The following is a 14451-nucleotide window of genomic DNA, read 5'->3' as shown; positions in this document are numbered from 1 at the left end:
GAACCCAGGGCCTTGGTGTTATCAGCACCGCACTCTCCCGAGTGAGCCACGGGCCGGCCTGATCAATTCTAATCTATAACTTTTGGGGGAGGTGTATTGATACATATTTGAGTGTGTGTGTGTGTGTGTGTGTGTGTGTGTAGCAGGTTATAATCCTTAGCTTTGGTTTTTATTTTTATTTTTTTGGCAGCTGGCTGGTATGGGAATCCGAACCCTTGACCTTGATGTTTCAAGACTGCACTATAACCAACTGAGCTAACTGGCCAGCCCTTAGCTTTGGTTTTTAATAAGAGTTTTGAAAATTCATTATAACTACAGAAGTTTCCTTCCAGTTTTTATTCCGTCGTCTTCATTCCCTTTGGAAATAGTGGACCTGACCCAATTCTTTTTTGAGAATTCATTTCAGAGAACAGTGTGTTAGAATATTTTTGTTCTTCTAATCAAGTGCAATGTAAGAACTGACAGGTGTCCATGGTTTCTGTTCTTTAACATGCAAATAATCTTGCTTCTTTGTTAAAATATTAGCTTTATTATTATGTTTATTGGTCCTGTGATAGCAGAGTTTGATCTGAGGAACTTAGCTACTTCATACATAAGATAAATTGCTCTTTCTCTACAAACATTTTTTATCTTGATTTTGTTAGTCATTTAAGTTTCCAACAGCGATCCTTGACGTATGTTCTAAAAGAATATCATATATATTGGAAATTAAATTTGTTGTTGAATAAAATTTGGATTATTAGAAAATTCAACATGACTGTATTGCTACATCTGGATTTCTTGATAAAAAATTGATGCAGCCACCTCTTTGATTTAGGATGCCGTGCAAGTCTTGATAAGTTGACCTCTAGTCTGAAAATAAGTTTTGTTGAGAGATAAAACATATATTGGATCAACTCTTAATGATTATACTTTGAAAGTATTTATTTTTATGTATTTTTTTAAAGTTTTTATTTTTAAAATTTCTTTTTATACTTCTTAAGTATTTAGAAAGGAAAATTGAGAACCACTTACAATATGTAATGTTGGATGTCTATTAAAATGTTCTTTCCCACTACATAGGCCTATGTATCCAGTATTTTACATTCATAAAGTTTTTATTTTTAAAATTTCTTTTTATACTTCTTAAGTATTTAGAAAGGAAAATTGAGAACCACTTACAATATGTAATGTTAGATGTCTATTAAAATGTTCTTTCCCACTACATAGGCCTATGTATCCAGTATTTTACATTCATGTAGCAGAGATTGCATTAAAGGAATACTTGGTTATGAAACATCTATTCATACTTGTGTAGATATGGAGCTAGGAAACTTTCCATATTACCTCTTAATAGCCCAATAATTGTTTTTCTCAAGAGTTTAAACTGTTATTCACTTTAGAATAATACTTGAAATGTTCTTGTTTATTTTATATCCATAATATATAACCGTTCCTGATTCTGATTTATTGGATGAAGAATGAATTAATAAAAGTATAGTGTGTGTGTAGATGTATGTGTGTGTGTATCTTCCTCAAAGGATTGTCAACAGGGGCATGATATGGGAAGTTTTCGTTAATAAATATATTCTCTGTCCTTTTTAAAAATGCAGTTAGTGGTATCCTTCATGCTGTTCTACACTTTGCTGTTATTACATAATGCGATGATTGTGTAATATTCCATTACATAGATAAATCATAATTTATTTTTAATTGTGATAAAATACACATAACATGAAATTTGACATCTTAACCATTTTAAGTGTATGGTTTAGTATTGTTAAGTATACTCACATTGTTGTGCAACCAATCTCTAAAACTTTTTCATCTTGCAAAACTGAAGCTCTAGCCGGTTAGCTCACTTGGTTAGAGGGTGGTGCTAACACTGAGGTCACAGGATCAGATCCCCAGACTGCTGGGTGCCAAAAAAAAAAAAAAAACCCCAAAACACAACACATACAAAACTGAAGCTCTATACCATTAAACGATAATTTCCCTTCCAATAGCCCCTGGCAACCGCCATTTTATTTTCTGTTTCTATGAATTTGAGCTAGTCTCTCTTTTCATCTTTGCTCTTGCACACAATGCTGCAATAAATAGCCTTGCATATGTGTCATTTTGCCCATAAATGAGTACATCTGTAGGATGAGTTCTTAGAAGTAGAATTTGCTGGGTAAAAAGGTTTGCGCATTTCTTAAATTTGAAATATAGTGCCAAAATGACTTCCAAAAAGACTGTAGCAATTTATACTACTCCCAGCAATTTACCAGCTGTTTAAATATGTTTCAATAAAGTTAGCTTGTCAGCTGAACTGAACCAGGAACTTGGGAAAGGAAAGGCCACTCTGAAGAAAAGTTGGTGCTGCTACATTTTGCAAGAGGCTAGGCTATTCCTTAAGGAGCATTTGATATCATCCTTTAATGTAGCTTCCATGTCATATTCATTTTAAATTTTTTTAAATACATTTTTCACAGACATTGTAAGCTATTTGAATATTAGTAATAATGTCTGCTAGTATGATTGGAATACCTCACTTTGCAAGTAGATACCACAACTTAATATGTGTTTGGCTCAGCTGAAAATTTCCTTAATAGAAAATTTTAATATCCTTAAAATGAGTGGATAGATGCCTTGCTTAAAAATATTTTAATAGAAAGAAAAAATCAGCAAAACCCTTTTCTCAAATGAGCTATTATGAAGAGATCCACTGTATTATGAGGAGCTCCACTATATTGGGGTGACAGTGGGGGGTGAGCAGGGAAGAGGGAGGCTGGGAGAGGTTAAGTAGTTGGGCTCCAGTTCTCCCCATCCCTATTTCATCCAGAACTGTTACTCACAGTGGCTCAAAGTTTTTCTTTATAGCAGTAGATGAAAGGAGGATAGGGTAAAAGTGAATACTAATGTATAATTAGCCTCTTGTAGTTCATATTAGGCATTTGAGGAACCCTAGAAGCTTCTTTGTAGAATCCTGATGTTTGAAAACTGATGCTTGATTTTATTTTTTCTGTGAAGTAAATGTGCTATAAAATGAAGCATAACTACGTAGAAATACCGCTATTTTCCTTAGAGTGTGCATATAGGTTTTGTTGTAATTACTTTTCATCTGGAGATTTTAAATAAATTTAGCATCTTTATTAGTTTTCTTATTTTAAAGTGAAAATACTTACTTTTTAATTTTTTGTTTATTTATTTTTTTAAAAAGATGACCGGAAAGGGGATCTTAACCCTTGACTTGGTGTTATCAGCACCATGCTCTTCAAGTGAGCAAACCGGCCATCCCCATATAGGGAACTGAACCCGTGGCCTTGGTGTTATCAGCACCACAATCTCCCGAATGAGCCACGGGCCGGCCCAATACTTACTTTTTAAAATGTTTGAATATTTTCTTATAAAGTAGAATTTGGAGGGTTCTGGGAACCACCTCACCAAAAGATGATCAGTATTAATAGTTTGGAATTCATTCCCCCAGACTTTTTTCAGCACATTAAATAACATGTAAATTTTATTCCTTCTTTAGAAAAAAATGAGATCGTGTTATATATATTGTTTTGAGATTTGCTTTGTTTAATTGTTAACATGTCTTTTTTGGGATAGTGTACAGAGGTACCCTCCCTTCTTTTAATGGATTTATACTCTTAAGTTATATCTTAATTTTCTTGTCCATTCTTCTGTTGGCGAACATTTAAATTGTAATAAGCATCCTTTATACATATGTCTTTCCCATTTGGACAAATGTTTCTGTAGGATAAAGTCTAGGAAATAGAACTTCTATTTCCAAGGACCATTTTTGTTTTAATGGATATTTTGGGGCTCTATAAAATATCAATGTTCTGATTTTTATAGAAAATAAACTTAGTTTTAAACGTTCAGAAGTTTTAGCTATGTAACTTCTCATCATTGATGTACACCATCTTTTCTTTTTTTTTTTTTTTTACCATTTTTTTTCTAATATAAGGTTTCTAATAATGTAAACATCTTTAAAATGACAGCTTTGAAACTTTTTATTCTCACAGTGATGGAATGGGGGGAAGATATTAAAGCAATTTCAAAAGATGAAGCAATGATGTTGGTGAATCATCAGGCAACAGGAGATGTGTGCACTCTGATGATGTGCCTCCAGGACAAAGGAATGGTAAGCTCTCTTGAAGGCAGCAGGCAGACATCTAGAAGGGGCAGGCCAAAAAAGGATCAAGTGTCTTACTATAGTAGGAACATAGACTTAGACTTACATATGTATACTTTTCCTGAGAATTTAGAAAATATTAAAAAGAAGTAATATATCATTCTAAGTCATTCCAGGAGAGAAATTTAGAGACTTAAAAAAAATAACCGGGATAATGTGAATTATGTCTGAATAAAACTGTTTTAAAAAATAATAACTGGAATGAAAGCAAAGTTAATATAGTTCAAATTGAAGGCCATCTTGAGGTGAAGTGGCGGATCTCCAGTTTGAGCAATACAATCACAAAATGCAGTATTGCTTAAGACAGAAGAGTAAAATTTCTCAGTGAGTTAGGTGATCTTGGGGATCTTTGGCCAGAAGAAAATAAAGTTAGTGTTATTCTGTGTTTTATTTACAAAGTAAATTGAAACTTGTTTTATCCAGTGTTACTAAGGCTGTGTTTGAACTGTTGATTTTACATTGCTTATATTGATAACTAAAATATATTTACAAAGTGAGTGGATTTAAAAAATAAATTTGGTCTTTAGCATTAGAAGAATTATCAGCTTACAAGATAAAGAGGTTATACTTACAGAAAACTAAGTAAATGGAAAGTGTCTAAAATTAATGGAGTTATTGTTTGGCCTAATAGTAAATAAATAAATCAATAGATGTTCAGTAAGTGCTTAACAGTCATGATCACTGACCATAAGAGGTGGACACCATCCTTTCTCATCAAGGAGCTAACAGTCCAGTGGCAGGAGGTAGGAGGGTATCATAAGCAATACTGAATTGCAAAGTGAGAGGTCTGCAGTGGAGGGTGAACTTGCCACGTACCTGATGGATATAGAAAACTTTGTGTAAGGGAGAAGACATAAACATGGCTTTGAAGGATGAATAAAATTTTGGCAGGTAGAGTTGTGAAACAGAGGCCTTCTTCCTTAGTGAAACAATCTTGGCAAAAAAATCGAGGCAAGAATAAGCCTGGTGTGTTTAGGTCCTAGAGATTTTGACTCACTAGGTCAGGGTAGGGTCAGAAAATGTAGTGAGATAAAAGGAAAGTATGTTTGATTATTGCAGAATCTATTGTTTTTCTTGTTTACCTGAAAAGCAGAGGCATAATCTGGCTGGAATGTAGAATAAATTCAATTCTTTCTTGTATTCAAAATCTGTAATAGTTAAACAAAAGAATATCACTGTTTATATATTTGAATGGCTGGCTGGTTAGCTCATTTGGTTAGAGTGCAGCCCATGACACTAAGGTAAAAGGTTCAGATTCCTGTACTGGCCGGCCACACACACACACACACACACCACACACACACACACACACACCACACACACACACACACACACCACACACACACACACACACACCACACACACACACACACACACCACACACACACACACACACACCACACACACACACACACACACCACACACACACACACACACACCACACACACACACACGTATATATATTTGTACTTATAATAATATTTATTGCTTGTCCCCTAAACTCATGATGTTAAAATTTTGTAAAAACTAATTTATTGGCTTTCTATAAAAGAGAATCCCCAATTGGCTAATATTTTTATTCTTACTGATATAATAATTACATTTGTAGTGATTATTCTGAGGACCTACAATGTCCTTAAGTAGTTTTTTAATCTCAAAGAATGATTAAAATGGTCAGTATAAATATGCTGTATTCTAACTGTATAAATATGCTGTATTCAAACTGTATTCTAACTCCAGTTTGGCAGAGATCATAACTGTATTAACCAGAATATTACATAGTGTGAAATTTATCAGTCATGTGGACAAAAGAAAGGTTGGTTAGTTTATTTGCTTTTGCAAAAAGATTTGAGTTAGATTTGATTTCTGTCCCAAGTGACTTTGTTTTTATTTTCCAATTAGTTAATTCTGAGCATTTTTATAGTGCTCTGGTATTACCAAATAATTTGAAATCTATAAGAATTTTTGTCTTCTTTCATAAAGGAGTAATTGAGAAAGATAAATAATCTCCACTTCCTGCCTAATAAGTACAAGGCAGTATTGATTTATATTTACCAGTAGGAATGTTTACTTGACATACTTTATATTCAAGGGTACGTTCAAAGAAGGAAGGCTATTGCTAAATTGTGGGACAGTTAAAAAAATATTACACTAATGGTGATGTGATTGTAACATAGCTTTTTGAATGCAGGAAACTTGTTGGAGTGCCCATCAGTGTTTCTCAGTGGGGGTACTGTTGGCATTTTGGTAGGACCACACTGTTGTCTGGAGCTGTCCTGGGCATTGCCAGATGTTTGCCTACCTGACTGTTACCCACTAAATGCTAGTAGCACTCCCTAGTCTTTGTGACAACCAAAATTGTCCTTCTGGATTTCCATAGTCATCCTATGGAGAACCATTGACCTTATTATAATTTCAAAAGGACATAAAGAGTGGAGTCATTTATTTAAGTCTTCTCTAGATGATGTTTTGATATGTAGAAAATCTGTGCTTCTAAATAAAGAATAATTGATGTAGACTAATTTTGTTTCTTAGAAATAACTAACAAAGTTCTGAGCAACAGACCTATCAAACATTGACAGAGTTGACTCAGGCAGCTGTGTTGGCTGATCTTTTTTTTTTTTTTTGAAGAATACAAGGATACTTCAAAAAGTTCATGGAAAAGTAGAATTAAAAGATAATATGAATCTTTCTGTGAACTTTTTGAAGTATCCCTGTATGAAACAAAAGATTAATTGCATTTTCCAAATGTGCTGGTACCTTTTTAATAAGTATCTGTGAAGTGAGTGAAGAGTATTGCCCTTTTATGGTAATTTATGATAAAACTAAGAATTTTCATTTCTGTCAAAGAACTTTCTTAAATGTTTAATAAACATTTATTGACTTATAACATTTCTCCCAAAATAAGTTAGGACAGAATTATCTATACAAATCTTAGAAGATAGCTTGTCTGTCCTACTAAATTTATTCGTTTTAGGTGACTCTTATAACTGAAGAGGTAAATCCAACATAAATTAAAACTTAAAAGCTAGTTACTTTAGTGTTGGTGTCTTCTTTTTTTTTTGGCAGCTGGCCAGTATGGGGATCCGAACCCATGACCTTGGTGTTATAAGGCTGTGCTCTAACTAGTGTTGGTATTTTAAACCTAGACCAACACATTACAGCTATACTTTATACTTTGTATAAAGCTTAAATGCTTTATAGGTTGGATTCACTTGATTTTTTGTTTGTTTCTTGAGGCAGTTTCCAACAAATTCCATTTAATTCAAATCTCAATTTATTTAAACAAAGCAGCCATCATTGCAAAGCAAAACAAGACTGAAAATGAGATGCTGGTGGTTAAATGTTTTATTTGAGGTATTAACTTTTTATATTTTATCATTAAGGTACACTCATTTTATAAAGCTCTAGTGCTTATTAATTAAATGTATATCCCTCATTTGATAACTTTAACTGTTTTATTGTATTGTTTCAAAATAATTTTACAAGTTAATTTTACAAGAACTACCAGAGACTTTGTTTAGGGTACAACAGATGTGAAATCATTAAGTGCAGACTTAAGTTAATTCAGCTTCACTGTGACTTAGGATTCCAAGACTTGGAATCAAGACCTGTAATTTTTCATGTAGACTCTATTAGTAACTGTGTATATTTGTATAAATAGCATTAGGTTTAAGATATTTAGGTTAATTAAGAGTATGCTTAGGTGATTATATTTAAAATTTGGAGACTTGGCTAGACTATAGTTAGTTTTCTTCTATCCGTCATTTAATTATTTCTTGCTTTTAAATATTTAGGTTGTTGCTCAAATGATGTGGTTGATGGATCATATCTTTAAGTATACAAACTTTGGAATTGTTTCTCTAATTCACGGAGACTTCTTTATAAGACAGGTAAGTAATGAGCATTTTTTTCCCACAGTGAAAGCCTTTTCAGACTGATTCTTGATTATAAAAAGAGGTGTAACAAAACAAATTATAATAGATAGGGCCATTTCTGGTGTCTCAGGGAGCTCTTTTTCTGAATCTTTGTTCCCTAAACATTTATTTCAATTTGAATTTGAGTATGCATAAGTATTAAAATGCTTATAATGCAAATATCCTAATCTCTACTCTCCTCCCGTCTAGAGGGTATAGTGCCGTTTAGTAAACATTTATCAAGCACCTGCCACATTCCCTGCTCTTCAACTTCTTAGCTATGTGAATTAGTCAAATTACTTAAATGCTCAAAGTTCCTTTGTTTTTCAGATGAATAATAGTACCCCCTCAGTTGGTCGTTGTAAGGATTAAATGAAGCACTGCATGTAAAGCACTCAGAACTACCTTCATCATCATTTTTATCATGATTACACTATCATTACCTATAGCATCACTGTTATTTTTATTTACAAGGCACTGTTATATGATATAGAAGGTATCTAAATTTACCAGTAGGGAGATTATTAAATAAATAATAAATATAATAATAGGAAATGTTGGGAATTCATAGTAGGAAAAGTGAACACATCGGATATCTGTGAATCCATTAAAACTTTAGAGGAGAAGATTATATTTGGCATAAATTTTGAGAATGGGTGTGTATTTGATGGAGAAAGGTGAATTGGGAAGGGTCCCAAGCATTAGGAATAGTTGAGTGTAAGAAAGAGAATCATAGCTTCTTATCACGTCATTGCTACATTATAGTATTTCCCTTATATGCTGCTCATATCACATGCTTTATTTTCTCCAAAGTGGATAACTGAAATATGATATGTAAGAGTTTTTATGTGTGGTAATACCACACTTACCTGGTGTTTATATATTGAGCAACTTTAACCTGGATTGTGCAGTGCCTTACATGTAATAAGTACTGAATGAATAACTGGTGAGTCTAATTAAGCCTCTTCTAAGAACACAAATTCAAAAATAAGGGGGAAGCGAGTAGGAAAACTTCTAAGTTCTGTGAAAATACGTGTCATAAAATACATATACTTTACTCCAGACAATTTTATGTACAGAGTGTACTTTTTTCACATGCAGTGCAGTTATCGTGTTTCTTCTGAGCAGAGACAAATAGAAGCACAGACTGGATCCTCAGGACGAAGTGGCAGTGGGAATTGGCCACAAGGTCAAGATAAAATAAGCAGTGCTCAGAACAACTTAACAAAGAACCTAGCCTAGTATTTCAGAGAAGACAGTAGAACCAGCAACTGGAAAGCTTAGCAGTCCTGGGGAATCCAGTGGAAAAACTAACTCAGCCCCTTAGATCATTTCCAGTCTGAAGAAATTATTGAATTTATAGGGTAGTATAACAATTGACCCTAAAGATAATCTTCAGGCATCAAGAAGAGGCTAAGTCATAATATATTATTAGTGTACTTGGAGGGTATAAAAGTCAAAAATTATGTATTCCAAAATGTTTTCCTTGTTATTACAGTATAAAGTTTTGTATACTTAAAGACTATATCTCAAAGTGTCTAGGAGATTTGAAAATTTATTTCTAAAGAGCAACATTTTCCCCCAATAGATTAGATAAAAATCTATAGCATGGAGGGAGAGAAGAGAAAAGGTATTAATGTCAAAAAAAAAAAAAAAAAAAGGTTTCTTGGGACTTTGCTACTAGACCATTTTGATAAGATTTTTGAAGAATAGTAAAAATATTTTATGTGTAGTCTTAGGAACTTAATAGCTATCTTAATCATAATCAATTTAATTAGTAAACTAGCTAAGAAAATGTCTTACTTGTTCTGCACTTGGGATACACTTAGCCTACAGACAGAAAGCATAGTAATTATTTTGAGGATCTTCCGTAATTGTAATTGCTGGAAAATTATTAGCAAATTGATCACACTGAAAGGAAGAACCTTTGTGATATTTAGTTGTGTAGGTTTGGGGCCTTCCTCCAAATTTTTCTAGATTCTTCTTTTTAAGTCATCCTCTTTCTTCTCTTTCCCTCACAACTAAGATCTAGTCCATGAGAATGTCCTGTTAGCTTTATTTTCAAATTCTTTTCTGAAAGTACCCCTTTCTCATCAGTACACTGTAATCGAATCTCATCAAACTCCCTTGTGTAGACTGCTGCAAAAGTGTCTTAATTATCTCCTGCAGTCTTTTTGTCACAGGAACCAGCAGATTTTTTAAAAATACAAATAAGATTATGATACTTCCTTGTCCAAAACTGTACACTGATTTCCCACCCAAAACTACTTACTTTGCTCAAGGCCCTTCTTAGTTAGTTGGTCTCCACCTCCTGCTGCACTTTCATCTCCTACCACAGTATCCTCGTTCATCACACTTCAGCCACGCGGGCCTTGATGCTGTTCTTTGAACTTGCCAAGCTCGTCCCCACCTCAGGGCCTTTGGCCTTTCCTCCTCGTCACCTAGAGTGTTCTGCCTGTCATCTTCACATGGCTTATTCCCTTACGTTATCAGCTCTTTGCTCAAATGTGATCTCAAATCAGCTTTCCCTGAACTTCTCGACCCTTTCTATCCTCTTACTCTTTCTTTCATAGCACAAATCACCAATTGAGTTTACACTCCATATCTAGTATCTTACCAAACTAGAGTAAAGTTCCACAAGGTCTCTTATTTACTCCTCTGTCTCTAGTGTCTAGGACAATGCTTGGCAAATAGTAGGGCCTCAGTAAGTAGTCACTGAATTGAGGAATGACTGAACTTTCACGGCAGTCAGAGCAATTTGCTTTTCCTTCAGGAGGAAAGATTAAAAGTGCTAATAACTTCTCTCTTACCATTGTGGTCAAAAAAAGAAATAAGTTGGGGGGGAAATCACTATTCTGTTCTAAGGTTGGATTCTAATGTAGAAGTTGTTATTTCTATTTAATTTTATGGCATTTTAATTTCAGATTACCTGTACTTATTATATGTATGTACCTTCTAGGGAAAATCTTATCGTGACCAACAGCTGCTTCTTCTCAAGAAGCACCTAGAAAATAATTACAGGAGCAGAAATCGAAAATGGATTGTTTTGTTTCCAGAAGGGGGCTTCCTCAGGAAGAGGCGAGAAACAAGTCAGACATTTGCCAAGAAAAATAACTTGCCATTTCTTACACACGTCACTCTGCCAAGGTTTGGGGCAACAAAAATTATTTTGAGTACACTTGTAGCACGACAGGAAAATGGAAATCCAGCAGGAGGAGATGCTAAAGAATTAGGTATGATGGTTTTTAGCATTTTTTTACCTTGTTAGAATTAAAGGATTTTCTGGAGTTCTAGAAGATGGTAATTGTTTTTTTTTTAATATTTATAATTTTTATCAAATAGAAATAATAATCAGGGAGAAGATGAAGCTATAATTTTTTTAATGTTTCTATTTATAAAAGTAGTCTATGCTTACGATAATTTATTCAAAGTCAAAGGTGTCTTTCCCCTGTCCTACCTATCCTTACTCTGGACTTTTCTCACTGCTGCAGTAAACATTTCTGTAAATATTTTTACATATTTGTCAAACTATTTCTGTAGTATAGATTCCTAGAAGTGGACTTGCTAGATTAGAAGATATAGATATAGAAACGACTTATTTGAAAAACTAATCATAGATATGCAAAAACAAATAGTGATACAGGAAGTTTTTGTTTATCTTTAATACAAGAATTAATTTAATGTATTTGCCAGCATTTATTAAGAACCTTTGGGCCGGCCCGTGGCTCACTCGGGGGAGTGCGGTGCTGATAACACCAAGGCCCCGGGTTCAGATCCCATATAGGGATGGCCAGTTCGCTCACTGGCTGAGCGTGGTGCTGACAACACCAAGTCAAGGGTTAAGATCCCCTTACCGGTCATCTTTTAAAAAAAAAAAGAACCTTAAACTGTTAATAAATGTTGCATTATTCCACTGCAAATAATATTAAAAGGAAATAATCTGAAGCATAAAGCAGTTTATCACAGCAATATTTATAATAGCAAAAAATTGAAATAGCCAGAGGGAGAATAATGAGTAATTATGAAATATCCATAAAATGGAATACAACACAGCCATTACAGATGATGTTTATGGAGAGATTCTATTGGCTTGGACAAATGCTTATACTGTAATGTTAATAGGGCGGGGGGAACACACAACTCTCATGAAAGCAGTGTGAGCTCAGGTCTGTAAACAATAAGATAGTAGGAAATGAGTGAAAGGAAAGATACCAAAATGTTGGCAGCGATTGCTTCTCTGAATTGTAACATTATGGATGATTTTTCCCCATTTCTTAATACTTTTCTGAATTTTACATTTTTTAATAATGAGTAAGTATTACTTTTATGGCCAGGAAAAAGGAAACCACACTAAAAGATGCAGTTATCTTGGAGATAGCCTGGTAAATCATGACGTTTTGCAGGAGGTATTTGTGCCAACCGCATGAAGACTGTTTTGAACAAGTTTTAAGATACTACTGTGAAAGTTTGATTATATATTCAAAGATTGAAAGATACTCACTAGATCTGTTTCCTTAGTAGTATTTGTCTAGTTCTTTTAATATTCTTTAGATAAAATATAAATTGAAGTGATTGGCCCTTGGCCCTCAGAAATAGGTGTTTTTAAATGGCACTGAGGGCTAGACATAGAAATAGTACCGTGAGATTGCACCAAATTTTCCTTTCGTTTGTTTTTTCCAAGCAGCTGCTTGGCAGTCGGCTCTCTTAATCTTTCACCATCTATTAAAAAGACAAATTGAAAGAGTCTTTTAATAGAAAAGGAAAGTTCAGAATAGCTTCACTGCTGAAGAGATACTGTGGCAATGTCAGCCAAGCCAAAGCTTGAAGGCCAAGGTTTTCCAAACAGGATTAGTTGCACTAATAAAGACTGATATTTTAAAATAGTTCCACCCAGTGAATACCGTGTAGTGTTCTAGATCTCAATGGTAGGGGCAATTGTCTGATTGCATAATATTGAAGAAAAACAGTTCTTTGTTTTGTAGAAAACAATTTGTTTATAACCGGAACAAAGTAGTTTATTATTTATCATACTTTGGTTAAAATTTTTTATTCTAGCTGTTTAGGAAAATCATAAATATACCCCAAAAACTAGTTTTACCTGTATTTTACTATTTTCTATGTTTTGGTATTTTGCATTTTCTTTAGTGTTCACATTCATTAGTGTTTATTCCATGTGAACACAAACCATGCCGTTGTGTTTGTTTTTATATGTGAGCCATACATATATATCAAATTAAGTTCTCCTGATTAACTTTAAAAGGTTCGTATTTCTTTTGTTTGTTTATTATGTGATTTAACAGATATTAAACTGAACTCTGGTGACTTTTTTCCCCATTGTTTTATTATAAAAAGTTGAAACAATTTTACAGTGGATATCCATGAGCTGACCAACTAGATTCTGTTATTGACATTTTACTATTTTGGCTTTTTCACATCTCTCTCCATCCTTCTGTCCATCCATTAGTTCATCCTGGTTTCTTTTATTAATGCCTCTCAAAATAAGCTGCAGACATCAGTATACTTTATCCCTAAACGTTTCAGGATGTACATCACTGGTATCTTGTTAAAATGTGTTTCTTTACATAAACTCTGGTCCTTTAGCAATATGTTATTTAAAAATTAATTTTTAATTTCACTTGTTTTACAGGTACTTTTCCCCTTTCAGAATGTTGTTCTAAAGTCTTTAAAGAATTTAAAGCCAGTTTTAAATATTTGACATACAAAAGTAATGTATCATTGACTCCTAATGCATATTTGGACTTACACTTCAAAATGAGTCTTTTCAGGGATGTCTTAGATACCTCAAACAAAGAATAGACCATTACACTTTAAACTCTGGCTATCAGCATTCTCTGTGAGGATTCCCTGCTCAATTCTTGTCCAACTTTGTACTCCATGCTGGGAGCAAAAACAGTGTGCAAAGGACCAACCTAAGCAGAACTTCCCCATCCCCTCTCCACAGCAGTAGTTACCTGTTGTACCTTCCAGGGAGCAGGAAGGTTTATTGCTTTATTTGTACATAACTCTTGCTAAAATTGGGAGTTATTTTGCTTTGGATTAAACAGAGCAGCAACTAACAATAATGTGTGCCCCCCAAAATGCTTAATTTTATTGCCATTTATCAATATTTGTTAATGTCTCCCAAGTAGCACAAATCTTGGTGTTTGTGTTATGTTGTTACACTTAGTGAATAGTTTTGTTTTGAAGTCTGTTTTTCATTTTCATGATGTGATACTTTAGCTTCTTTATCAATATTTGTTAATGTCTCCCAAGTAGCACAAATCTTGGTGTTTGTGTTATGTTGTTACATTTAGTGAATAGTTTTGTTTTGAAGTCTGTTTTTCATTTTCATGATGTGATACTTTAGCTTC

General features: G+C 33.8%; 1 protein-coding gene across 2 annotated transcripts in view; it reads left to right on the top strand.

The window, feature by feature from the left end:
• Positions 1-14451, top strand: part of LPGAT1 (lysophosphatidylglycerol acyltransferase 1) — a 78904-nt gene that overhangs the window by 25836 nt on the left and 38617 nt on the right. For both annotated transcript variants that reach the window (XM_008582292.1, XM_008582293.1), the window contains exons 3-5: positions 3993-4111; positions 7961-8056; positions 11040-11313. In XM_008582292.1, the coding sequence (XP_008580514.1) occupies positions 3993-4111; positions 7961-8056; positions 11040-11313 (489 nt within the window). The remainder of the gene's footprint in view (positions 1-3992; positions 4112-7960; positions 8057-11039; positions 11314-14451) is intronic.

This window comes from Galeopterus variegatus, unplaced genomic scaffold (genome assembly GCF_000696425.1).
Source record: "Galeopterus variegatus unplaced genomic scaffold, G_variegatus-3.0.2 Scaffold2559, whole genome shotgun sequence".
NCBI classification, from domain to species: domain Eukaryota; kingdom Metazoa; phylum Chordata; class Mammalia; order Dermoptera; family Cynocephalidae; genus Galeopterus; species Galeopterus variegatus.
The sequence above is the reverse complement of the archived record's forward strand: the minus strand, read 5'-3'. Positions and strand labels throughout refer to the sequence as shown.